General features: G+C 35.2%; 1 protein-coding gene across 1 annotated transcript in view; it reads right to left on the reverse strand.

Moving 5' to 3' along the window:
- Positions 1-27,154, reverse strand: part of THSD7B (thrombospondin type 1 domain containing 7B) — a 797,596-nt gene that overhangs the window by 213,310 nt on the left and 557,132 nt on the right. The window contains exons 13-14 of the mRNA XM_033111445.1: positions 24,392-24,586; positions 16,842-17,105 (exon numbers count right to left, since the gene is read on the reverse strand). Coding sequence (XP_032967336.1) covers positions 16,842-17,105; positions 24,392-24,586 — 459 coding nt within the window. The remainder of the gene's footprint in view (positions 1-16,841; positions 17,106-24,391; positions 24,587-27,154) is intronic.

Raw genomic sequence — 27,154 nt, forward strand, 5'->3', positions numbered from 1 at the left:
TGATCTAAAATATTAATAATTGAACTCAGCACAGAGCAGAAGGATGGTTGGAGGTGGAGGAAATGGGGAGATGTTGGTACACAGATACAAAGTTTCAGTTGTACATGATGAATAAGTTCTGGAGATCTATTATACTGTATGATGACTATAGTTAATAATACTGTATTATATTTTTAAAATTGCTAACAAAGTAGATCGTAGCTGTTCTTACCATGTACACACACACGCACAACATGATAACTATGAGAGCTGATAGATATGTTAACTAACTTGATTGTGGTGATCATTTTATAATATATATCAAAACATAAAGTTGTATACCTTCAATATATATAGAACTTTATTTTTCAGTTATATTCCAATAAAAGTTAAAAAACAAAATACATATATTTTACAAATTTAAATTAAACCGTAAGCAAAATAATTATATTTATACTTCAGGAATATGAATATATATATATACACATATATACATACATATATATATATATATATATATATATACACATATGTATGTATATATATGTGTATATATCAGGGGTGTCAAAAAATGTACACATTTTTAAGAGACATTATCTATGTGTTACTTTCCGAACTTGAGTTGAATTACCGTAACAATGTGTAGTATATGACGTTCGCTCAAAAGGTGGCATTAATCAAATGAACGTCAGTGGTGTTTATTGTATTACAATTTTAATACAGTTTTTTATTTTCTTAAAATGTGTATACATATTTTTGGCACCCTTTGTGTGTCTCTGTGTGTGTATATATATACTTTAACATAAACAGATGCAGAGAAGATTTGAACGTATAAATTAAATATGAGCAAAGTTAATAGGATTTGGGATACAGAGTGAAAGGGGAAATTATGAAACTGAATTAAAAATAAAAGAAGGATGTGCATAGACTGAGGATGAGAGCATGCAGCAACTCAATTAGGAATTTTAAATGTCAGACACAGAGAAAGCTGTAGAGACAGGGGAGAAAGTGGAAGTTTATGCTGTCAAACAAGACTCAGGAAACCAAGACAGAGTCACGAGAACAACAGAATCATACTGTGGGGGGCAGTAAATAGAGGGCAGAATCAAACTCACGGTGCATTTCCTCCGGAGACGAAGGGGTTCTCTCTGCTTCCTTACCTCTCCAGGTACCCAGCAATGGGCCCCCATATCTGAGGTTACTTCAGTTTATCCTCATTCTTTGAACTTAAACATAGCCTAATAATACATCAGTTTGATTGGTCACTCCACAGAGAAAATTACCCAAGGACATACATGAAAAAGTACTTTTGTTCAACTTGAGACATAAAACATAGAGAGACAGAAAACTACGATCTTCCAGATAACTGTTGTTATTTTTCTCCTGCTTAAAGCCCTGCAGTGGACATTTAGTGGAAGAGCAATGAGAAAAAGAGTATATTTAAGATTCATGGCATGGTGATCCATCTTTCAAACCCTTTGTGTCACACCCAGAATTTGAAAATTTTAAATATTTTAATTTTTTCCGCTGTGATACCATATCAAAATGGGGTTATGTAATCCTTGACATTGTGTTTTTATTAAACAAATGCTATAAAATAGCATAAGCAAAGCCCCGACAGAGTGCCTAATACATAGCGTATACTAAAAAAGCGAGTATTTTATTCCCTCACCTTCCCCAAGCATGGCTCCACTACCCAAGAAAAACCTGCCAAAATTTATCAAATGAATTGATTGCTACTGACATTTAAGATGTAAGTGGGGAGGAGTATAACTGACGAGAAATCTGCAAAGTGGCTCCCGGGACTTACTAGTCTCAGATATGAGGATAAGGGATTTGGGGGGATATAGATAGTATTAACTGTTTTCCTAGAAGAAGCCTTTGAGAAAGAAGGGGATAGAAAGTAAAGCAGTTGCAGTATAGATAGTAATAAAGAATACGATTAACATTTTCAGTTTATGAAATATAATGGATCTTTAGCAAACAATTGAGTTCTAATAAGAGAAGCAACAACAACCAAAAATGTGTTTTGCAGAAGACATAAACTATTGGGCTTTAAAAGCCAAACTTGAAGGAGAGGGAGGACAAATGGACAGGAAAAAATATAAAACTGAGAACAAGACTAGAATCAAGCGTAGGGGAGGCCCAAGTCATTATAAGAAGAAAGTCATAAAATAGAAATTGAAGAATATGAATTGTAACCATTCATATACATTCATATACAGAATGTGGGCAATAAACACAGGAAAATAAAGACTCAGGTCAAATCAGTGTAGGAAATGCATTTTGCAGTCAGATCCCCACACTGCCTGCCGACTGAAGAGCATCACTCCCTGAAAGGAACTATCAGTGGTGACAGGGCTCATTCTCCTTGGGTACTATGCAGCTGGGCCTGGCTTTCGAGTCATTGAGATATTTTGCTCGGGAGGACTCGGCCTAGCCAGAGGGGACAGAACCACAGGAGGTTATCATGAAGCTATGGCAAGTCCCAATTCTGACCCCTCAAAAAAATCCATGAGCCTACTATTAAAGAGCTTGCAAATATTTTAATAAAGAGGTGGGCAGTGGGTGTCAAAATGGACTTGCTGAGATCAATTCCAGATAAAGTGATATAATTTCTTTTTCATGGATTTACTGGCCTGGTAGAGAAGAAAGAAGAGAATGCTATAGGTAGAAATAATCTGAAAAACACTGCCTCTTCATACCCTCATAAAGAATTATAGAGAGCTAGATGGATTTTTGTAGGGACCCAAACAACATTGATTAATGGATCAGTGCCATCCTGAGAGATGTCTCCCTCTAGCTGAATGCTGAGCAGTGGGAAATGCTTCGTCCTTTTTGTTCAATATTTTGATTAACAACGTAGATAAAGATACAGATGGCATGCTTATCAAATTTGGGGATGATGTAAAGCTGAGAGTTATAGCTAACATGTTGAATGTCCATCAAGATTTAGAGTGCTGAAAAAGCTAGAATAATGAGCTACAACTCATGGTTATATGAAAGATAATACAGGGAAAAACACAGTTCTGTAATACAATACAAAAAGGCAACTGAACATCTATACTCAGAATGGGAGATACAAAACTTTATAGAGGTTGCTAAAAAACAGACTTCAGGATTTGTTCTGTTTTGTTTTTGGTTTTGGTTTTTGGTTTTGGTTTTGTTTTGTTTTTACTACAAACTAAAAATGCATAAATAGTCAGTATATAAATTAAGTTATGTATTTTTTTATTTCAATGTAAATTTTATTTACCAAGAAGTATTTGAGATGGTTTATAAAACAAAGCCAAACCTGATCAGAAATTCTAGTAAAATGGTCCAAAGAAAGTGGAGGAATATAACATAGGGGATATTGTACTATTATTTATTCAAGAGACATTATTTAAGCATCTACTCTGGCTGGAAGTGTGTTCTTTCCCTGTCATCACCTTCTCATCCTTCACTTTTCAGATCCCTGTAATGGAGTACCCCGATTCCCCAGTTTAAATGATCGCCACCCCCTTGTTATTTCCTGATCCTTTTTGTTATTGTACTTAAGACAATTTATATATTATATATTCTGTGTATATATTTTCTTAATAGCTCTCTCAACTATTACACTGCAATCTCCAAGCTCCATGGAGGCAAGGACCATATGTGTTCTGTCTGACTATATAATCAAGCTATGTCATAGTGCTTGGCACATAGGTGTTTAATAAAGTATGTCCTGAATTAATGAATAAATGAGCTAAGAATTGGAGACTAATAATTTGGAAGGTGAGAAAGACATATAAAGAGATAAAGTTTAATAACTATTGCACATACCTGAAACTAATATTGCATGTTAGTTATATTTTAATTAAAAAAATCTTTAAAAAAAGAGATGACGTCTAATACAAATCATGTTCTCCATGAAAGTATAACTATATTTCTGTGAGAATATATAACCAGTCTGATGGAGGAGTTGGGAAAAATGCTCTTTGAAGAAAGTGACTCTCTTTAGGGTTCAAAAGATGAGTAGCACTTCATCTTAAAAGAAAAAAGACACCAGACTGAGAGAACACAGGCAAAGAAATAGAATTTTGCAAGGACAGAAGGTACATGGGGACAGAGGGAAGAAGTTCAGGGTTGCAGCATATGGTACAGTTGAAAGTGACATTGGGACATCATGTTCTCTTTACTCTCGTTTATGTGCTTATTGCCAAATGGAAACATATGGGAAAAAAATAAGGAAGGGACTAGAAATTACCTATGAGTCACAGTGCAAAGTACTCTGGATATTTAGCCTGGAAGATAAATATTTATACATTTATAAATGTAGGGGCATTACATATATTTTCAGGTTTTTGAAATGCTTACACGTAGACAGTATTTTAGATTTATTTTTAATTTGTAAAACTACACACACACACACACACACACACACACACACATACACACACAAATGGAAGCACTTCAAAATGGAGCCAGAGCTGCCATGCCAGAAGAACTGCCCTGCACACTTTATACCTCAAACTTTTAGGACATTAAAATGGCAAAATAACCTTTGGACCGAGTCTAAAGCAACCTTGTTTCCCAAAGAACTGTTTAGAAGGATAACAAGAAAGGCGATATTATGACTACCAGACTGATGGCTTCCAGACTGAAAATTAAAAACTTTGTTTAGAATTAGAGTCACTATGTTAGATTATCTGCACCAATAGAAATGCTTTCCTTCTGTTGATGTAATTGTTCCCCTTCCCGTTCTCATAAATACCCCTTGCCTTTGTCTCCTACCAAAACTGAAACACTATTTGAGCTTCTGCCTAACTTAGTGCCTCCTGAGTAGCCATTCTTTTTTGGGGGCGAATAACAAATAAATGCTTGTTGCCTCTCACTTTTGCTTTTTATTTCTAGTTAACAAATTTAATAAAGTTAATTTGGAACCAATGAATGGAGGAAGCTATATTTAAACTTAAACATCTTTCCAATTTTAGAGCTCTCCAGCTGACTTGTAGTAATAAGCTTCTAGTTAGCAAGCAGCTTTCAAAGCACAGGGTGGGTGACGCTTCTACCACCATCTCAAATAAAAATATTTCTTAGAGTTCTGAGGTCATCTCTTCCAATTGTCAGCATCATTCATAGCACCTACCTTACCATCTGTAAGCTATTCCAAAATCTATATCCCAAATCTCTAATGATAAAAATTTCTTTCTCTTGACCTCAAATATTTTCAATTTTTTATAGATCTCTAATAATTGTTCTGCTCAGCCCTCAAACTGCCCCAAACTGAAGCCTCCATTTTCCATTCTCAAGCTTGTACTTCACCCTTGTTAGTATCACCATTCATCCCTGACCCAGCTTTCAATTATTCCTTGTATCACCCAGTTTCTATACCACTAACCGGTGTTATCCCTCCTGACTCTCAGATTCTTCCTCCCTTCCCCAATCCCATGCATTCTGCCTATTTTCCCCTCTCACAAGGGCCACTGCAACTCTCTCCTGGTCGGTTTCTCTAGCTTTAATTTTTCTTTTATCTAATACCACCTCAACCCTGAAACCATAATTATCTTTCTAAAATAAACATGGCCGCTTATTATAACAGCCTTGGTTAACAACCCTACTTTCTAAAGCAGTAATGTCCTGACAGTTTGGGATTTGAAGAATCAGTAGAATAAAGGGAGAGTTAGGGCAAAGGTTCTTGGCTTTCATCTATCCTCAGGCAGCTTCATCTATGGGCAACCCTTGGAAAATACTCCCTTATAATCAGTATGTTCTAGGTAAACATTAGGTAAATGTGTCACCAGAGAAGAAAAGTTGAGAAGTACTGCCCTAAAGCTGAACTACAGAGGTGTGGCTCATTGACCTCTAAACATCTGTTGATATTGTCAGAGAAGAGTGAATTCCAAATTTAACAATTAAAAGTGTGTATCTCTCTCAGTTTTATACAGCTTATGTCCTGTAAGCATAAGGAAGTTATGTTCAGTTTTATGTTGATACACAGTTAAGTAATCTTATCATAAAAATAATTTTAATTAACACTGGAGTTCTGTTAGATATGAATCCCTTAGGAAATCAAGTTGAAACCTTACTCGAGCTTTTCAAAAAGGCCTTGAATAATAAAGTTTTTTTTAGCACACGAGTTCCTATATGAGCTAACTCCAACTGACATTTCTAATCTTGCCTGCTATCACATACCCATAACCTGGTCATCCAGTTCTAGTTACCGTTACCAAAGAACAATATACCCTTTTCTTCCTCAACAGCCAGATCAAATACTCCTTCTCTTCTGAGACACTGTTGGTGAAACCACCCCCGATTTAGTTCATCATTGTCTTCCCAGAATATTTTGTTCATATTTTTCTTCTGGCATGTTCCACATTTAATTAAGTTTCCTTATTTACAAATCTATTCATAGAGATTCTTCAAAAAAATCCCCCAAATGAGTTAAAATCCTGAGTGCCAATATTTTAGGTATGTCGGTGAGTTTGTATGTACATGTATGCACATGTATGTATGCATATACATATGTGTGTAAACATATAGACATGTTAGGCATATTTCGCACTCAAGTAATCTTTTGAATTATTATAAATCTTTCACTAATTTTATCTTAACATTCATAATTTTTGAACTTTGAGATATAATTCACATAAAATTCAGGCATTTAAAATACACAACTGCATGTCTTTATAGCATATTCACAGCGTTGTACAATCATTACCACAATCAATTTTAGAATATTTTCATCACCCCAAAAAGAAACCACATATCCATTAGGATATGCATCGTGTCCTCTTGAAATTCAGACACTGGATGGAAGATGGAGCCTTTGGGAGGTCATTAGGTTTAGATGAGGTCAGGAGGGTGGAGCCCTTATGATGAGGTTAGTGCCCTTTTAAGAAGAGACACCAGAGAGCTTGTTCTTTCTGCCATGTGTGGAGTGTCTTGCAGCAAGAATGTGGCCAGCTGCAAGCCAGGAAGTGAGCTCTCACCAGCACCAAATAGCAAGCATCCTGATCTCAGACTTCCAGACTCCAAAATGGTGAGAAAATAAATTCTTTTGTTTAAGCCACCTCTGTCCATAGTATTTTGTATGGCAGTCTGAGCTGACTGACATACAGTCTCTCCCAGTTCCCCTGTCTCCTCTCTCCCTCCCAGACCCAAGCAAGCACTAATTTAGTTTCTGTCTCTATGCATTTGACTGTTTTGGAGATTTCATGTAAATAGAATCACATACTATGTGGTCTTTTGTGACTGACTTCTTTCACTTATTATAATGATGTCAAGATTCATCTATGTTGCAGTAGATATCAATATTTCATTCTTTTAATTGTTAAATAATTTTCATTATACGATATGCTACATTTTATTTATCCACTTATCAGTTGATAAAAATGTGGGTGTTTCTATTTTTCAGCTTTCATGAGTAATGCTGCTAAATATTTGTGTGTTTTATGTGAATATGTGTTTTAATTTCTTTTGGATATCTATTTCATTTCTTTTGGGTGATACGTATAGTAACTATCTTCTTAGAAACTGCCAAACAGTTTTTCAAAGGAGTGTACCATTTTATATTCCCACCAGCCAGTATGAGGGTTCCAATTTCTTTATATCCTCACCAACCCTTATTTTTCTCATTTCCCTAATGACTAAGGATGTTGAACATCCTTTCATGTGCTTTTTAGCCATTCGTGTATGTTCTTTGGAGCAATGTATATTTAAATCCTTTGATCCAACCTAGTTTTCAACTAAGTTGTCTTTTTATTGTTAATACATAAGACTTCTTTATATATTCTAGATACAAGTCTCCTATCAGATATATCATTTGCAAATATGTTTCCCATTTATGGGTTATCTTTATACAATCTTGATGATATCCTTTGCAGCACGTAAGTTTTTAATTTTGGTGAAGTCCAGCTTATCTACATATCTTCTTTACATATCTTCTTTTGTTGCTAGCACTTTTGGTGTTGTAGCTAAAATGACTTTGCCTAGCCCAAATCACAAAGATTTACTGCTGTTCTAAGACTTTTATAGTTTTAGCTATTACATTTAAGTCTATCATCTATTTTGTTTAATTTTTGTGTACAGTGTAAGGGGTCAAGTTTCATTCATTTGCCTGTAGTGCTTCAGTTCCAGTATCATTTGTTGAAGAGACAATCCTTTCTCCATCGAATAGTCTTGGCACACTTTTTAAAAATCAGTTGAGCATAAATGTAAGAATTTATTCATGGACTTTAAATTCTGTCCCATTTATCTATATGTCTAGCCATATGTCAGTACTACATTATCTTGATAACTGGAGTTTTGTAGTAGTTTTCTTTCTTTGTTTCTTTTTTTTTTCAATTAAAGTTTGTTGTAGTAAGTATTGAAATTGGGAAGTGTGAGTCTTCTAATTTTATTCTTTTCTTTTGAGATTGTTTAATTATTGCTGTTGTCTTGCATTTCCATATGAATTTTAGGATCAGTTTGTTGATTTCATTAAAAAAGTCAGCTGAGATTTTGATAGGGATTGTGATCAATTTGAGTATTGGCATTTTAAAAATGATAAGACTTTTGGTTCATGAACATGGCCATCTTCCCATTTATTTAGGTCTTCTGTAATTTCAATAGTGTTTTAAAATTTTAGAGTACATTCTTTTCTTCTTTTGTGATATTTATACCTAAGTATTTTGTTCTTTTTTATGCTATTATCAAGGAAATTGTTTTCTTAATTTTATTTTCTGATTGTTCCTTGTTAGTATATAGAACCGCAACTTATTTGGTATCTTGATCATTTATATTTTCCAGCTTTGAAATATAATTGATGTCATAATGATCTTGTACCCTACAAACTTGATGAATTCCTTTATTAGCTCTAATAGTTTTACAGGGGGGTTCTTTAAGATTTCCTATTTATCAGATCATGTTATTGGCCAACAGACATAATTTTACTTCTTCCTTTTTAATCTAGATACTTTTGATTGCTTTATCTTCCTAAATGTCTTATCTAGAATCTCCATTAGAGTGTTCATAGAAGTCAAAAATGGACATTCTGTTTTATTCCTGATCTTAGGGAATTGAACTATTTTTTAAATTTCATTTTTATATTTCAATTACAGGTGACATTTAATTTTATATTAGTTTCAGATGTGAACAATTTTTTAAAGCAATGAAGGCAAAAAGTTTTTTTGCACTTCTTCATAAGATATCTACTTGTTTGCATTAAAGAAGAAATAATGACATTGATTCCTTAATTAAAAAAAACAAAAAACATTTGTTTAGGAGTTCTGTTTACTTTCTAATTTAAGGTAAGATATGCTGCTTTTTATTTCAATTTGGTTAAAAGAAACTTGTACATGGATTTAATCATGGGCCCTGAGTTTCTCCCCTGAGAAGGGTTACAACACAGACAGACTGCCTTTTCAGAAAAGGCATTCCAATCAAATCCATAGATACTAAGCTAGAAGGCCCAAGTCATGCCTTCGTCATTGTCTAACTCCAATCAATCTTCAACCACCAGAGAAAGCTTGACTCCGTATCTCAACATAATTCTGGATAAGAAATATAGGTATATGAAACTGTTTGATGGGTTGATGCCCTGAATTTTTATCTCATTGTAATTAAAAAAAACTAAAGTCTAGTATGATTCAGAGAGGTGAGATAATCTCAAATTTGAAAGTACCTAAATCAGTCCTGCGTTAGACTATGAATATTTACAATGAATATAATTTATTTATCATTCTATACTTTTATATAAGAAAGATGCATTTATGTTTGTTAAAAGAACCATTGTTCCCAACTCACCTTCATTAGGTGAGCTCTTAGATTGAGTTCCTTAAACATTTTCAGTAGCAGAACCCTCTCTTCAAATGAGATCTTATCAGTAAGCCTTTGTCTCTAGTAATCATTAAATAGATCAAAATTTTAAAACCAAACAAACCAAATAAATAAATAAATAAATAAGAAATAAATAAGATAAAGATAATATATGACCTGGAGACAAGGATATTCTCTATATCCTGCACAAGCAAACAATAATGATTCCATATATTGTTATTCAAGGAAATAAGTCATTTTTGCTTTCTTCATTACAACATTTTAGCCAGTGAATATGCCTAATAGTTTTCTGGATAATGATACCAATGATTCACACAAATCCCTCCTGGGTGGACACCAGACACAAAAATAAAATAACACTATGGGAATGCTTCTAACACTCGAGAGAAGTTTTCGATAGTTTTTCATTTGCACATCTTTAAAAAGTATAACTCAAAAATAGAAAGTTGTGCATGGATATAATAAGCTTAACATATTGTGATAGGCTGAACAATGGCCTCAAAGATATTCAGGCTCTAATCTCTATAACCTGTGAATATTATCTCAAAAGAGACTTTGCAGTTATGATTAAGTTAAGGATATTGAAATGGGAAGACTGTCCTGAAATATCAGCCCAGACTGAGTAACTACAAGTGTCCTTGTTAGAGGGAGACAGAGGAAGATTTTACACAGATAAAATGACATGGAAGAAGGCCATAAGACACTGAAGCAAGATGCTGTACCACAGGCTTTGAAGACTCAGGAAGAGGCTACGAGCCAAGGAGAACAGCTCTAGAAACTGGAAAAAGCCAGGAAAAACGTTCTCCCCTAGACACATCGAAGGAAGCATGGTCCTGATTACACCTTGATTTTGACCCAGTGAAACTGACTTGGAACTTCTGACTTTTAGAACTGTGATAGAATAAAATGTGTTTTAAGCCACCAAGTTTGTGGTTTGCTACAGGAGCCATAGAAAACTAATAGACATATGTATATTAAAATTATTTATATATAGCATGGATTTATATTCTGCATTTTGTTACAAATTATTGAGCATATGATGAGCTAACACTTACTAGGTTTCGTAGTAACAGAATGATGAAGCAGACACAGCCCCTCCCTGAGGAACACATACCCCTCTGTGGCAGAATGGACCAGCAATAAAGTAGGTAAATAAAATATAAGAAGCACTAGGACTGGGGACCTGTATCGTGATAAGGGACATAAAGAAGATATGCTCAGCTACTAATGGGTTCCCAGGGTTGGGAGAGAGCTGAATACCAAGACTTCCTATGATTTCCCAAAGGAGATGACATTTCTAATGTAAGTCCAGAAAGGAGTCAACTACAGAATCATTAGGCGTCAACTACAGAATTAGGCAGCAAGGAGAAAACATCAAAGGTATAAAAGAAGTAAAGTGTACAGGAACAGAAGGCAAAAACGCTTAAGAGTGAATGGTACATATTGAGACGGGCAAAATCCCAAGACAGCTGAAGCTCAACATGGTAAGGGAGAAGGATGAAGCTTCAGGAGTTAAAAGGCAAACTCATAAAAGGCTTGGAGCCCATGTTAGGGTGTCTGGACAACTGGATGACATTGAGAACTTAAAACCTACGTGAGCAAGAAACAGGTTTGCCTTTTGGAAAAAGTCCTCATTGAAATAAGAGAAAATGATGGCGAGAGGAAGGACTAAGTGAGAAGGGTGGATGAACAATAACTGCAATGAATCTCAGGAAAAGGTGAGAGAAGTCTGAACTAAACAAGAGCAACTGAGGTGAAGAAACATGGATAGAAGCAATCTCTAAAGTAGTAATCAATTTTTATAGCAACACTCACATTAAAACAAATAAGCAAGAAAAGCGAAATCTCAGCATGAAAACAGAAACATATTCTTAATCTTGTCAAACGTACATTTCCTTGCCCCAGAGTAGGCACTGTCAATTCCTCAAGTGGTGATTTGAGGACCTTTGCAATGTCTTAAGAAACAAAGGTGCAGAGGATTTAGGAAATAGGTCATTTGGCAAAATTGCAGATGACTAAAATTTTTCTATTTGTTTCTGCAGTAGAGGGTGGGATATAATTATTTAGTCCCTTCGTAGTGATGGACTTGTAAGAACAGCTCACAACCAGTTGAAAAGCTTTGTCCTATCTTTGAGACCCATAAATCTTTGCTAGGACACTTTATAAAATGGTCTCTTAACTCTCAGTTCATAATAAAGATGTGACTTTCAGTCCCTGAGCATGTTCTCTCAGCTTGGCCAACAAAAACTTGTCCACATGTAGTGGTAACAGAAATCTTTCAATAATTTAAAATTCAAATTGTACACAAAAAATATAAACTTTCTAAATGTATTAAGATTAAATTCACATATTTTCCAGTGACTTCAGATATGTAAAATGATAGTTCTTTAAGTCACAAAGTGGTTATTTATTTATCTTTGTCTGCTATCTGTATCTCCTTATATATGATAGTCAATTAATAAAATTGCTATAATAGAGTTAAGGTGCAAAGGCTAAGTTATTTCTGGATGAAATACTAATGAAGACAATTAATTGCATACCAAAATCAATCATATTTTATCTGGAATCAGATACAAAACACATTGCATTTTCACTTTATCATTTTGTGAGTTAACGTTAATTCACACAGTTATCACTGAATCACTTGGAAATTGTTCTTCCGCATTTTCCATTCTTTCAAAAACATTGCTTGTCCACTTGTAGCAATGCAATTTCATTTTCTCTAATCCCAAGCTGTCTATCAAGGGTAAACTAGAACTAGGTATTCTGTAGAGTCTGTCTGACCATGTATTGCACAGCTGACTTGTCAGTGGATTTGCATTCATTATACACCGCTATTCTACCCAAAGAGCTGTTGAAACACATACATCCCATGTGATGACTGCACTTAAATTAGATCCAGACTCCTTCGCTTTGTTCCAGAAGACTTTATCCTCACTCTCTACATTCAAACCACAGGGCTTCCTTTGTTTTTGCCAGACTTCTTTCCTGCCTTATATCCTCTGGACATGCTTGTCCCATTAACTAAAATTACCTTGTATGTATTTTTCACATGGTTGCCTGCCTTCTTCTCACTCTTCACATCTCAAATGTATGTCACGTCAGTGAGGACTTCCATGAAGTCTATCTAAAGATTTTCTACTCAGCATCCTAAGTGCTAATTAAGACTTGAGATTCCTTTTGTTTTGTTTCAATCGCCCACTAGACGATAAACTGCACAACTTCCTGATTTCTCTATAACTGTAGATCCAAATCATAGAAGAGGACCAGGTGTTTTATATAAAGAGCAGGTGTTCAACATATAGGTTTTTATCAAATGAATGAATAAATAAACCGTTATGGAGGAGACATCAGTATCATGGTGGCATTAGACATTCCTCCCTTCTTTTCCCTTTTTATAACAACTAATTAGACATCCATTACCAAGCAAAAGTGCCTCTACACATTACTCTCAGAAACCTGCAGGTTTCTAGTCCACCTGTGCATCTGAAAATAAACAAAGGGATCTTGATGAAGGCTGGCTGCATATGCACGGGAGTCAGCAAACAGGCCCATCCTCACTCATTGCAATCATGAAAGAAAGAATCTAGAGAGTACAAAACTGGGCAGATACCAATGGGCAAGAGAATTTTTGAAAGTCCAGCCTGCCTAAAGGGAGAGTCCAGAATTTCACTGGAGTGGGATAGAGAGGAGTTTAGAGGCAGAGGAAAGGAAAGAAGTTGCTAAGGTACCCCCTGACATCCCAGGGTGACAAGGCAAGAGGCTAGGCTTTCAGTGGTAACTGTGACTACCTTTCCAACAGAGGCAGTAGAGAACCGATCCTTCTCAAACTCTTCTAAAAAAAATTGAAGATGATGGAACACTTCTAAACTCATTCTACAATGCCAGCATTACCCTGTACCAAAGCCAGACATGGACACTACAGGAAAACTATAGACCAATATAGATGCAAATATTCTCAACACAGTATTAGCAAACTGAATTGGACACATTAAAAAGAATAAACACCCCAACAAGTGGGATTCATCCTTGGGATACAAGCATGGCTCAACATACATAAATCAATTAATTTGATAATTAATTTGATAATTAATGTAATATATCACATTAATAGAATGAAAAATAAAAATCACATCATCATCACAACAGATGCAGAAAAAGCATTTGACAAAATACAACATGCTTTTATGATAAAAAACCCTCAATAGATTGGGTATAGGAGGGACACACTTCAACATATTAAAGGCCATCTATGACAAACCCACAGCTGACATTATATTCAACATTAAAAATGAAGGCTTTTCCTCTCTGATCAGGAACAAGACATGGTTGCTCACTCTCACCACTCTTATTCAAGTCACCACTTCCTGATTTCAAACTGTTCCACAGAGTTATAGTAATTAAAACAGTATAGTACTGGCATAAAAATAGACACATAAACCAATAGAACAGGTTAGCGAGCTCAGAATTGAACCCTCAAATTTGGTCAACTAGTATTCAACAAGGGAGTTAGGAACATCTGATAGGAAACGATAGTCTCTTCAATAAATAGTGATGAGAAAACTGGATAAACACATGTAAAAAAATGAAATTGGACCCCTATCCTTCACCACTCACAAAATTAACTCAAAACGGACCAGAGACTTAAACCTAAGACTTCATACCATACAACTAGAAGAAAATGTAGAGAAGAAGCTCCTTCACATTGGTCTTGGCAATGACTTTTTGGATATGACACTACGAGCACAAATAGTAAAAGCAGAACTCAAAAAAAAATGGTACTATATCAAAATTAAAAGCTTCTGCACAGCAAAAGAAACAACTGAAAAAAACAAGAAGGCAACTTACAGAATGGGAGAAAATGTTTGCAAACAAAATACTGGATAAGGGGTTAATATCCAAACTATATAAAGAATGTATACAACTCAATAACATCAACAACACAAACAATCAAATTAAACAATAGGCAGAGAAACTAAATAGACTTTTTTCCAAAGAAAACATCTAAATGGCCAACAGGTATACAAGAAAATTCTCAACATCAGTACTCATCAGGGAAATGCAAAAATCAAAACCACAATGGGATACCACCTTATACCTATCAGAATGGCTATCATCAAGAACAGATAAAGAGCGTCAAGAACGTGGGAGAAAAGGGATTTCCCTGTACATTGTTGGTGGGAATGTAAACTGGTCCAGCCACTGTGGAAAACAATATGAAGATTCCTCAAGAAATTAAAGACAGAACTAAGATTTGATCCAGCAATTCCACTTCTGAGTATATATCCAAAGAAAATGAGGATGATATGGAAGAGGTACATGCACTCCCATGTTTATTGCAGCATTATTTGTGATAGTCAAAATATAGAAACAACGTAAGTGCCCATCAACAGATGAATGGATAAAGATACGGTATATATAAACAATAGAATGTTATTCAGCCATGAGAAAGATATCCGGCCATTTGTGGAACCATGAATGTACCTTGATTTGATCTATTATACTAAGTAAGATAAGTCAGACAGAGAAAGACAAATGCAGTATTATATTACTTATATGTGGAATAGAAAAAAGCCAAACTCATAAAAACAGAGAGTAAAATGGTAGTTACTAGGGGACGGTGGGGGTGGAGGGATAGGATAGAGGTTGTTTAGGGGCAAAACCTTGCAACAAGTAGTAAATAACGCCTAGAGATCTAATGCACAGTATATCAAATATAGCCAACAATAGTGTGCTATTATCAAACTTGCTGAAAGACTTGAACTTAATTATTCCAACCACTAAAAAGAAATGATAATTATATAAGATAGAGGTACTAATTATCACCACATTGTCAATCATTACAATATATAAATGTATCAAATTAACATGTTACACACCAGATGTAGATGTAGATATATAGCTATAGATACAGATACAGATACAGATACAGATGCAGATACAGATATAGATATAGATATATGCTGAAAAAACAAAGATTAGAGTTAACCAGCTTTGGCATCCATAAAATGTGTCCATTACTTCATGAGATGTATTTAATGTTTCTGAAAGTCAAATCACTGAGAACAATGCTGTAGACTAACCTGGGAAGCATAGCAATGATAATACCAATTAAAAAAAAAAATCATTAAACTTAAAATTGCATTCCTATGAAGATATGGGTATATCTTAAATGAAGGCAAGCGAATATATTGGCAATAAAGACAAATTATCATTTACTTGACTTGTACGTTAGAACTAAATTCAATTTCCAACTCTCGGTATTATTGAGAAAGCTTGTTGGAACATAAGACTTTGACAACAAAGTCCAAAATTGATCAGTTTTCCCAGGTTGCCACTCAAACACAAATTCTCTCTTTCCATACCTTCTGTAAAATTCCTAACTTTTTAATTTTCTTTTATAAGGTAGTTAAAAAAACACCAAAAATAGAGCAGGGAATTCATAAACTCCATTGTAATCATGAGTCTCAATCTCTTCCATCAACAATTACCACGACTGTATTTAATCTTTATTCTTTTCTCCTTTCACCCAAATCTCAAATTCTCCCAGGGTTCAAAATAAAAAAAGAAAAAGTCTTCTACCTGATTAATATCTCACAAAACTCTCCCAGATTGCCTATTTTTTTTTTTTTACAGTTTTATTCTATTAATCTGGGTGCATTTATACATTAATGTTAACTTTGTCCTTAGTATTTTGTCAACTCCCTTAGAAGAGTTTGAGGCCTGATTCCTTCTCTATATATGACCAGAGCACCAATAAACACCACAAAATGGATTTATTCGTATTGGGCTTTGGCCTTCTCAGTAAAGTAGAGCAACTGTACTCACCACCAGCAAACAGGTGCTCAAAGGTGAATACAGAGTGAGGTGAGTCTTCAAGGATCCAAAACACTCACATTCCAGATAATCAGCGAGACATACATAGGTTCATTCATATGTCCATATTTTATGAGAGGCAGTGTGTTACTGACAAAGGAGAACAATTATTAAATAACAAAGCTACTAATTCTAGACCTTGGACAAACCACCTGGACTGTATGTCATTGTTCTCATCTGTTACTCCTCATCCATCTCCTTACCAGAGCTGCTGCAGTGGGAGGGCTCAACAGGTCTTCCATTTTTATCAGAACAGGCTATTGCTCGAAAGCGCATGCCTTCTCCACATTCTTTGCTGTCTCCTTGTACCCGCAATCCTCGCTGAGGCTCCCTTCTGCCTTCGGGAAGAATGCAATCTGACCAATTTCCGTACGGATGAGATATAAATACATCACAAGGACACAGCTCCGTTTCCACTAGAGGGTACAAGTCAGCATCCTGGCATTTCTCCTTCTTCCTGCTTTTCCCTGTTCCAACAAGAGACATTGATATATTAATTTCATATCTGCTGTTTTATTAAAAGTCACTCACATTATTATACTTAAAAACTCTTAGAATATTAAATCTGAAATAAAAATAAAGTCTGTTTTCATTCCGTTGTACATGGAATTAAATTCTACGACAATGGAAGCAACTCCCAGAGTAATTGTGAAATTCAGGTTAATTTGAAAAAAACAAAACAAAACAAGTGTTTTCATGTTAAAGAGTGGCACAAAATACTTAGAAAATGTTTACTACAAGGGCGCAACAGCTAGAAAACACTTAATTTATTTATTATTTTTCCTACAATTTGTTGATAAAACCAGGATTGCCTTGTCTCCATTTTTCCCTGAAATTGATGGTTGCCAGGGAAACCAACAAAATAGTGTAACTATTAACTCCTTCTCTTTTTTCAAGTGATTTTTTTAAAAACAGAGTTTATTTATTCAAGGAACAAAATAATACCTTCCCATACAATATAGTGAGGTGGATTGTCACTTGGGATATGGTAGACAAAGTAGAACTTATTTTGGGTTCCACTATCTGGCAGCTCACAAATACTAACATAAAACAGAGTGCTTAAATCATATTGGGTCATTTAATCTGAGAAAAAGCTATAGCTTCTACTTTGAGAGAAATTTTTAACTTAAGTATTCTAGAATATGACTTTACTTTATCGAATGACTTTGATGGACTGTTTAGCTGTGATCCCAACTTTGAATAATGATAATGCAAAGTCATTTTTCACAGCTCTTAGTACTTGAGAATTATGTTTATTGGATCCTAAGTCAGCCTGTAACTTGATTCAATTTCGTTGCCAACACATATCGTCTAGAGACCTAAAAAATTTTCCTAGATCTAGTAACTTTACTTTTGTTTCGTCTTTAGTAAGTTATTAGCTAGCCTTGCTTAGTTTTTAAAAAGCAAACAAACAAACAAACAAACAAAAACAAAGTAGGCAGCTTTATTTGGTCTATTTCTACTCTTTGTGGTTATTTTATAAATACTTGATACATGCTGATGCTTGGATTAATTTCTCATTGTCAGATAGTTTACCTTACACACAATTCTACAGTTATCACCTGACAATTGAATCTATGACCTTCGCTGATACTTATGGCCACAATAAACAAGAAGCATTCCTCCAGGACCTGAAATGATCTTGGAGGAGCTTCAGCCACACCACTGTCACTCTGGGAGGATGTATTCACTTGCTTCTACCACGAAGGGCACTGACTGAGAATACGTTTGAGAAGCACAGTCTCTGTCATAGCTGTAAGAATTTACAGCTTAAGAGATACATCAATGGCAAGGACTAGCTCATTCCTATCAGTGTTCAACACGCCCATCTCTCTGGTGCTTCCCAATGTCCATAAAGTACTACTGTCTCCATCTCTTCAATTTCCACTCTTGTCTCAACATACTTAACCGTGGTTTCTGAGTCTACCTATTGCTTGAAACTACTTAACTCTTTCCAAAGTATAATAATAAAACAAAGCCCTGGAATATGTTTTATCACTTATCTTTCAGACGTGGTTGTTCAATGATAGTTCGGAGTATTGACTTCACGATCATTCTTGAAATATCCTTTCCAAGTTCCATATTATACCTCACCTTTTAGTCCCTACCCCATCCCCTCACCATCCCTCTAAGCACATCTTGTCTTTGAATTCTCCCTTGTATCTCCCTCAACTGGTGGGCTTCCTGGAGGCACTGCCCTGGATTCTGCTCATTTCTGATCCGACATGTTCACCCACACAAAAAGTCTAAATAACCATCTATATCTCTTCAATCCCTAATCATCATCTTCAGCCCAGACTTTGTGCTCAAGCTTCTGACCCAGACTGGAAATCTACACCTAAAGGACCAATTGCCCTCAACCTGGGAAAACCCGCACTTATTCTCTTAACATCACAACCTTTCTTTCTCCTGTCATTTCCTAATTTTACCAACATGACCAAGTCAAAATCTGAAATGTATTACTTGAATCATTCTGTTCTACTACCTGTATCTGTTTAATAGCAAAGATCTATCACTTCACATATCTAAATATCTCTTGAATCAGTCCATTGTTTCCATTCTGAACAATACCAGCCATATTTAGCTCACCTCCAAACCTCCAGCTTAAATCACTACAACAGCTTCTTCCAAGATCTTATTGCCAGGATAATTCACTCCTTTCAATCTATTTCCCCACTATAGCGAGGACCAGGTTACAGAGATGGAAATCTGATCATATCATTCACCTACTTTAAAGATTTCAGTGACTAACTGTAGTTCATAGGATGAAATCTGGACTATTCACCATAGTTATCAAGGATCTGTAAGATTGAGCCCATTAGTATGCTTCCTGCCTATTGGGTTTTTTTGGGCTTTTGTTTTGTTTCATGTTTTGTTTTTAGATATCCCTGGTTGTTCCCAGAACGTGAAAGAATTCACGATACTCAGAAAAGTAGGAAAGCAAGAAAAGGTTGGGATGTGAGGATGCCCATGACAGTCTAGAGAAGACAGCTGTTGTGGTTTCTGTTTAGAAAAGAGAGAAGCACCAGTAGAGGAGTTCCTGGGGGTAGAGTCTAGAATAGACAGCTGCTCCCAGACAGAGGGGTAGAAGTCAGAGAGAAGCACCGGCAGAGAAGTTGCCAGGGCAGAGTCTAGAATACACAGCTGCAGTGAGTTTCTATTTAGCTGGGCTTTTATATTTTTCTATGCAGGATGGAGGGTGCTTATCAGCTTGCAGGGGTTGCTGTTACAATTGGCTTCTTATGGGAACCATCCCGTTCCCATCCATGATGGATGCTGGGTACTTATCAGCTTGCAGGGGGCTTCCTCCAGGAACTATTCTGTTCCCATCTATGATGGATGTAAAGTGCTTGTCAGTTTACAGGTGCAGTGCTAGCTGGGGGATTCAGAGGCAAGCAGTTAATTTTTAAGCTCACTCCTGCTAACTCCTAAGGTCATTTCTATTAACTCGTTGCCTGTCTCATCCTCATAGTTCACAAGTTTGCTTCCATTAATTTTGCTTAAAAAAAAAATAGAAAAGAAAGAAAAAAGGAAGTGGCCTCTCAGGTGATCTGATCATAAATTCCTAAATGGGTAGGGTAGTCATGTCCCAGGCACAGAACTTCTTTGGTAAAAGGCTTATCTTTGCCTTAAGCAAGCCCTGTTCATAGTTTCTATGCATCTAGGTTGATGCTTCTTTGAAATGCTTCCTTTTAGACCCCTCCTTCAAAAGGGTGACCACCCTCTAGAGCAGGGGTCTCCAAATTTTTTTCAACATGCTTTACCAAGGGCCATATGTGGTAAAAGACACAAACAGCCGGGCCACTCACTGGAGGTGAAGTATGTATTGCCTCACCTGGTTTATTTAAGTAAACTAAATATATTTTTGGAATTTGCTGCAGGCCAATTAAAAATGGATTGCTGGCCGCAGTTGACCCGTGGGCTGCAGTTTGGGCCCCCCTGCTCTAAAGAATACATAAACTCCAACTATCCTGTAATCCAATCCCCATATTGCTTTTTCCCACATTCATGTAATCTTAGTTTCTGTCCTTAATTCCAAATGCATAAAACAAGCTGCAAACTCATTTCTTGGAAGCATTTTTCTCAGTCTGAGATCTTGCTTCCAGGCATGTCTTGTTTGACTCAAATAAACTCATATAACAATTCTCTACAAATTTGTATGTTTCTTATATTGATAGGAGCATCTTTCAGTTCCTAGAAATTACTCATGCGGCTTCTGGCTTTTGCATGGCCTACTCCAGACATTCTCACCAGTTCTACCCTCCTTTCATGGCCTAGTTAATGCTTACTGATCCTTCAGGTCCAAATGAATAGATCGCTCCCTCCAAAATGCCATCCTTGAACATACTCTTCATCTCAGGTCTGAAAGAGGTGCTCTTCTGTACTCATAGTTTGCAGTGGGCAGAATAATGAATTTCCAAGGATGTTCACATCCTAATACCTGGAAACTGTAAACATGCTACCTTAGATGGCAAATTAAACTTTGTAGCTGTGACTAACATTATGGACTTTGAAATGAGAAGATTATTCTGGATTATCTGGGTGGGTCGAACCTAAGCACAGGGTCTTAAAATCAGAGAACCTTTCTTAACTGAGTAGAAAGTCAGGAAATGTGACTATGGAAGAATAGTCAGAAATACGATGTTACTAGATTTCAAGATGGAGGAAGGGAGAATCATGAGCCAAGAATTATGAGCAGCCTACATAAACTGGAAAAGGAAACAGATTTCCCCTAGAGCCTCCATAAAGGAATTCAGTCCCGCCAACATCTTGTTTTTAGCCCTATGAAACCCATTTCTGACTTCACACCTACAGAGCTGTAAGATTACAAATCTGTGTTGTTTTAAAGCCACCAAATTTGTAGTAATTTGTTATAGCAATAAGAAACTAATATGACAACCTTTATTATAGCTATTGAGAAGTTACTACACTGTGTTGTAATTGTGTATAGTAAAACTCTTGTAAATGTATGTAGTAAAAATCTCTATCTTCTATTAGACTGTAGGATCACATCTATCTAACGATTAAGTTAGGATCATGTCTATCTAATTCTCTTGTAGCATTCCCAAAGCCTAGTATGCAAAAATGGTAAACAAAAATTTCTCATGGAATAATTTAAGAAAGATTTTTTTTACAAGGGAGAAAGAAGGAGCGAGGAGGAAAGGAGGGAGAAGAAGGGATGGAAGGATGGAGAGAGGGAGCGAGAGAGAGAGAGAGAGAGAGAGAGAGAGAGAGAGAGAGAGAGAGAGAAAGGTAACCAAAAATTACTGGCAGAACAAATATTCTGTACAAAAATACGCTGTCTCTATATTTGTGATATCCTTCTTAATTACGTGGCATCACTGTTTGAAGGAGGATTTGAACAAGTTAGTCAATGGAGAAATAGTTCTCATAAGGAACAAATTATGAGTGGTCCTTTCTTTGATTATCTTCTAGTCAAAATCAGCATAACCTTTGTATTTGAACCAGCTAGTACTAATTAAAAAAAAAAAAATCAACCCCCACTAGAATTCCCAAGACATTTCCCCCCCTTACATCAAAGGGAACTGTGTAACTAATCCCTCAAAAACACAGAACTACAAATGTTAAATATGTGTTTATTAGTTATCCAGTTCTTATATATCTATAAAACCCAGACAGATTGTCTATGTAATGGATTATTTCCAACATTTATTAAAGAAACTACTGTTTTAATTGCCACTCTATCTAAAATCTGTATTGATCTAGTTTAAGCACAATACACAGAACACCCAAATATTGAATCAAAGTCTCTTGTTAAAAATGGAAAAAAGAAAAACACCCCAGATTGTCCCCTATTCAATGGATGGGCTTGTATTTGTGTATTCTTCTCTATGTGTTGGTGTTAAAGAGTGGCATTGTTTTATGATCTAAGATTGTGCCTTTTCTTGTTACTCTTGTTAGTGACTGCTTATTAAGTTTACTGCCAAATTACATGGAGAAGACAAACTACAAGCACTCTATCACAGCAACAACAAAAAAAGTCATCAGAAGTTGAAAATTTTAATTCACTACCTTTTTTTTTAACAATGACACTAAGTGATTTATTTGACTGATTTTTCCCAACAACTCAATTTTCATAGAATTGACCTGTTATTTTGATGTCACCTAGATATTAAGATACACAAAAGATTAATTAGCCAGCTAAAATCCTAGCAGTTATAATGTTGAAAAAAATTCAAAATAGTTTTTTGTATGAATAATTCTTAGGATAGAGTTACCAGAAGAAAGTTCATCAGTTCTTCAATATTTACACAAAAAGTATATTTTAAATAAAAGTCAAATTCATCAAAGTTTTGAAAATTTATAACAAACTATGCTGGTTTTAAAATGAATGAATATCCTAGGATTTTCAATATTCTCCTTTCTCAGTTTGCAAGTACAAAATATCATTAGTAAGCTTCAAGACAAAGGAACACAAGCAACTAATTAAAACTTTGTTTTTCCTTCTAAAGGAAAGTTAAAGATTTTTAGAGAATAACTGGATAATGACTCCTAAAATATTATATATGAACATGCAAACCAAGTTTTGCTAGTTGTCCATTGAACTTGAAATTATTCCTGTCATACACATTGTAACCCGTTACATTGTTTCTCTATAAGAAATTTGTTTTATCTTCAAAATATAAGCAATGTTGCATAAAGTTATATATGTACAGATTTCCGTAGAAGAGAGAATACAAAGGACAGCATATTTTATTTGGTATTTCTGTTTGTAATTATAAGTTTCACCTACACTTGAATGAATGTGGTTCTGATTTGTATGCAGAAATCCTGTTAAAGGCTCTCACCCATTAAGTAAATCCATTAGAGTGAGTTAAATTTAAGACAATTTTACAAGCAGTGCCTGCAAACAAAAAGGTCTCGGAAACGAGAATTAGTACTTGAACTGCCAGTAAGAACAAGTGGTCATCTGTGCTGAGTTCTTTAATGTCAATACGAATTTTATTATCCCATGATTATTTTGGCATTTTTCCTTTGGCTTTCCATTCCCTGAATTAAGTTTTCTGCTTATACAAATACACGTAGAATTAAGAGAAGTTCTGGCATGTTTACCTAGACAAGCAGTAAAATACACTACTGCATCAATTATTTGTATATTACAGGCAAAAATTGCTCAAGGACCTCATTTATACTAGTAATTGCTTTAATTTCCATTAATTTTCATGGATGTAAACAAAATCAATAATTATTAATATACCACAAACAAGAACATATACACAACTTGATTTTTGCCTTCTACTGCTAAAATTTGTAAATGTCACATTGCTCATAAAATAATGACAAATGACATTGATAAAGGTTGGATGTACTTTTGATGTTCTTTACAAATCAGTGAGTGCTTTCAACCTTGCTGAGTTCTCAGCATGACAAACACTAGAAACTCAGCCATTAACTACTCTAGGGAAGTTGGTGAATATGTTGTCGTTCGGTTAGGACTACAAAGGTTATAAAGCTGTATAGCGAACAACTTTATAGACAGAGAACGCTTCACATCTTTCATTCATTTCACATATATTATAATTGAGTACACAGTATGTGCTAAGCATAGGCACAGGGGGTGGTGGGAGGAGAGGGAAGGGGAATGAGGGAGGATAGGGGGAGGGGTGCAGAAGAGGGAAAGGGAGCAGAGAGACCTGATGTAATTTCCTCTCCTTCTACAGCTTCTGTTGTCATTGGAAAGTTCAGGAGTGCACCCCTTATCTGAAACTAAGGAGTGAAAAGCACACCTTACCTGTGATCTGTCGCCTTCTACTCCGGGTTGTTTCACAATTTGTGGAGCAGGGTGTAAATTTGGACCAAGCCGTGAAGGTGCAGTCATTTCCACATGGAACGGTGCATTCTTGCACGAGCGGAGGCATGCTATTTGTCTTCTTGAGGCATTCGGTCATCTCTGCTGACTGGTTATCATCAGAGATGCATGAGATAGCTAAAAACAAAACAAAACAAAAACAAAAAACACGTGGGTTTGTTATTATTTTGATTAAGTCAGTCTGCCTCTGGTTCTTTGACAAAATAGCAGAATTCCTCAATGTTTGAAAATTTAGTTATCCCTGTGATTATAAAAGGTGTTCCACATAGCTACCTGTATTTCTCTTTGCCCAAATTACATGGAGCAAAATTAAATGTCTTTTAAAATTAAATGTTATTGTTAGCAGTGGAGTTATTTGAGGATTTAATTGGTTACATTATTAATCCAAACCCTATACTGACCGCAACCAAAATTACTTTCAGTAATGTATTATATGTCCCGCTTGTGAGTATATGATCTCTAGGGACGATATAAAACTAGGAAAAAGAATATGTAATGGTGCGTAATATAAGGACAAAACTATATATAAAAAAAGTCATCTGAACTCTTCCTAGATTTGATTGTTGGTTTGCTTCTTTAAACACCACTTATGGAAATGGTCCTATTTTCACTTCAAAGTTATTAATATTATTTAAAAAATAATTTCTGCTGTCTGTCAGTAAATTTTTCTTCTCCTTATTAAAATTTCAGGATCAGTAAAAAATCCTTAATATATTTTTTGAAGTACAGGCATTAATCTATTTAGATAATTCTCATTAAAAATATCCTACCAATTGCAGATAACTCTTCAAGATTTCTCTCCTATACTTTTTCAACTAGAATGCTTTTAGTCATACTATAAAATAACTAATAATCTAAAAGGAAAATATTTTTTTAAATTGTGCTAATTTTATTCTTTGGACCAATGACTTATTTTATTCAATTATGAATGAATGATATTTTTCTGCATTTCTTATTCACCTTGATTAATTATGGAATCTTTGTAAATACATCTTTAGCTTCTCTAGAACAGCATTTCTTAATCTTGGCAGTGCTGACATTTCAGATTGGATAACTTTTTTTGCGGGTACATGACTTGTCTTGTGCACTGTAGGATATCTAACAGCATCCCTGGCTGCTGCCCATTCGATAATGGTAGCACACACACCCTCCCAGTTGAGAAAACCAAAAATGACTCCAGACATTGCCAAACATTGCTCTCAGTTAAAAATCACTCTTCTGAATTTATCCCTGACCATGGACGTCTATGGGCATACAGAAATTCCATGGCATAACTTCAGACCCACTGTATCAGCATCTCTGGGGGAGAAATCCAGGAATATTTCTGTCTGTAAATGTCCCGGACGGTTCTGATCCAGCCTGTCCACTGACCACCCATATGTGGCCTGGTGCTTTTGGACATGGTGGGTGTTAATGAGTATTTGCTGAGTTCATTATCATAAAGAAACGATAGTGTAGGATTATTTTTATTACAGCCCTTGAAAATCTACCGCGTTACAAGGAATAGAGACCACAGCTTAGGGTCAATGTTGTTAAACCTCTTTATATAAACTTCTCCAATACAGGATACGTATACATAAGGGTTCCTTTCAGTTGCCCATTTTTCTTATATTCTGGATTCTTTTCTTTATTCTGAGCACAACAGAGAACAAGTCAACCTGAATACCATAAATCGTGTTTTGTTCTTCTTTTTTCTTTTAAGAGTTGGTGAAAGCCAAATCTATCTAATGTTTTAGAACCAAGGAAGTAGCTAAGATGAAGATGGATGCACACACAGTACTTCCAGTCTATAAAGGTGCACTATGGCAGGTGGAGCTATTCATTCATTTTGAATAGTTTTGTTTGTAGCCACACCCTAGTAACAAAATCCATCGCACATCAAGCCAATACCACCTGCATTTTCTTTACTGGGAATAGTACAGCCATTAATGATGAAGATAGCAAGATACTTCCTTAAGTAGGGTACAAGAAAATGCTATTTGAATTGCAAGTTTGGCTATCAATTTGGAGTCCATTTAAGGGGCTTTTATTCTGCCAAGTTATTTATTTATTTTTTTCCAAAATGGCAATGCACTGAATAATAACATGAAGATTTTTAAATACTTTTAAAAAGCATTGCTATTTGAAATTTAAACATCTATGTATCTATAAATGAGGATTTTTCCCAATGATAATAAATTATTTTAGTATATTCAAAAGAAATTATAGAAAACAAATAAGTCTAAAGTTTACATGCTATGATAAACATTCGGTGCTATTTTGAAGTTCTACAAACTATTTATCTAAATGAGAACACACTGGATTTATGAATATCTATAATGAACTATTTTGTATAAATAAAAGCATGAGAAATTAAGAAAAATAGCTATAGTATATGATGGAATTAACAGATATTGTCAAATGGCATGGATACAAATCTGAATCCAAACATCTAGGAGTTATGTGAACTGAGATGTATTAATTAAATTCTTTATACTTTAGTCTCATCTTTAAAATGAGTATAATAAGAGCATCTATTACAAAGAGTTGTGAGAATTCTTAACACAGTGTCTCACTTAACACGCTAAGGGCTCAAAAATACTATCAATTATCATTATCCTTTACATTTGTTTTTAAATTTGTTTTAAATCAATCAGGCTATAGGTCACCTACCACATATCCATGCACATACTCTCACCCTCCATA

The sequence above is a fragment of the Rhinolophus ferrumequinum genome, chromosome 8 (assembly GCF_004115265.2).
Source record: "Rhinolophus ferrumequinum isolate MPI-CBG mRhiFer1 chromosome 8, mRhiFer1_v1.p, whole genome shotgun sequence".
Classification (NCBI taxonomy): Eukaryota; Metazoa; Chordata; class Mammalia; order Chiroptera; family Rhinolophidae; genus Rhinolophus; species Rhinolophus ferrumequinum.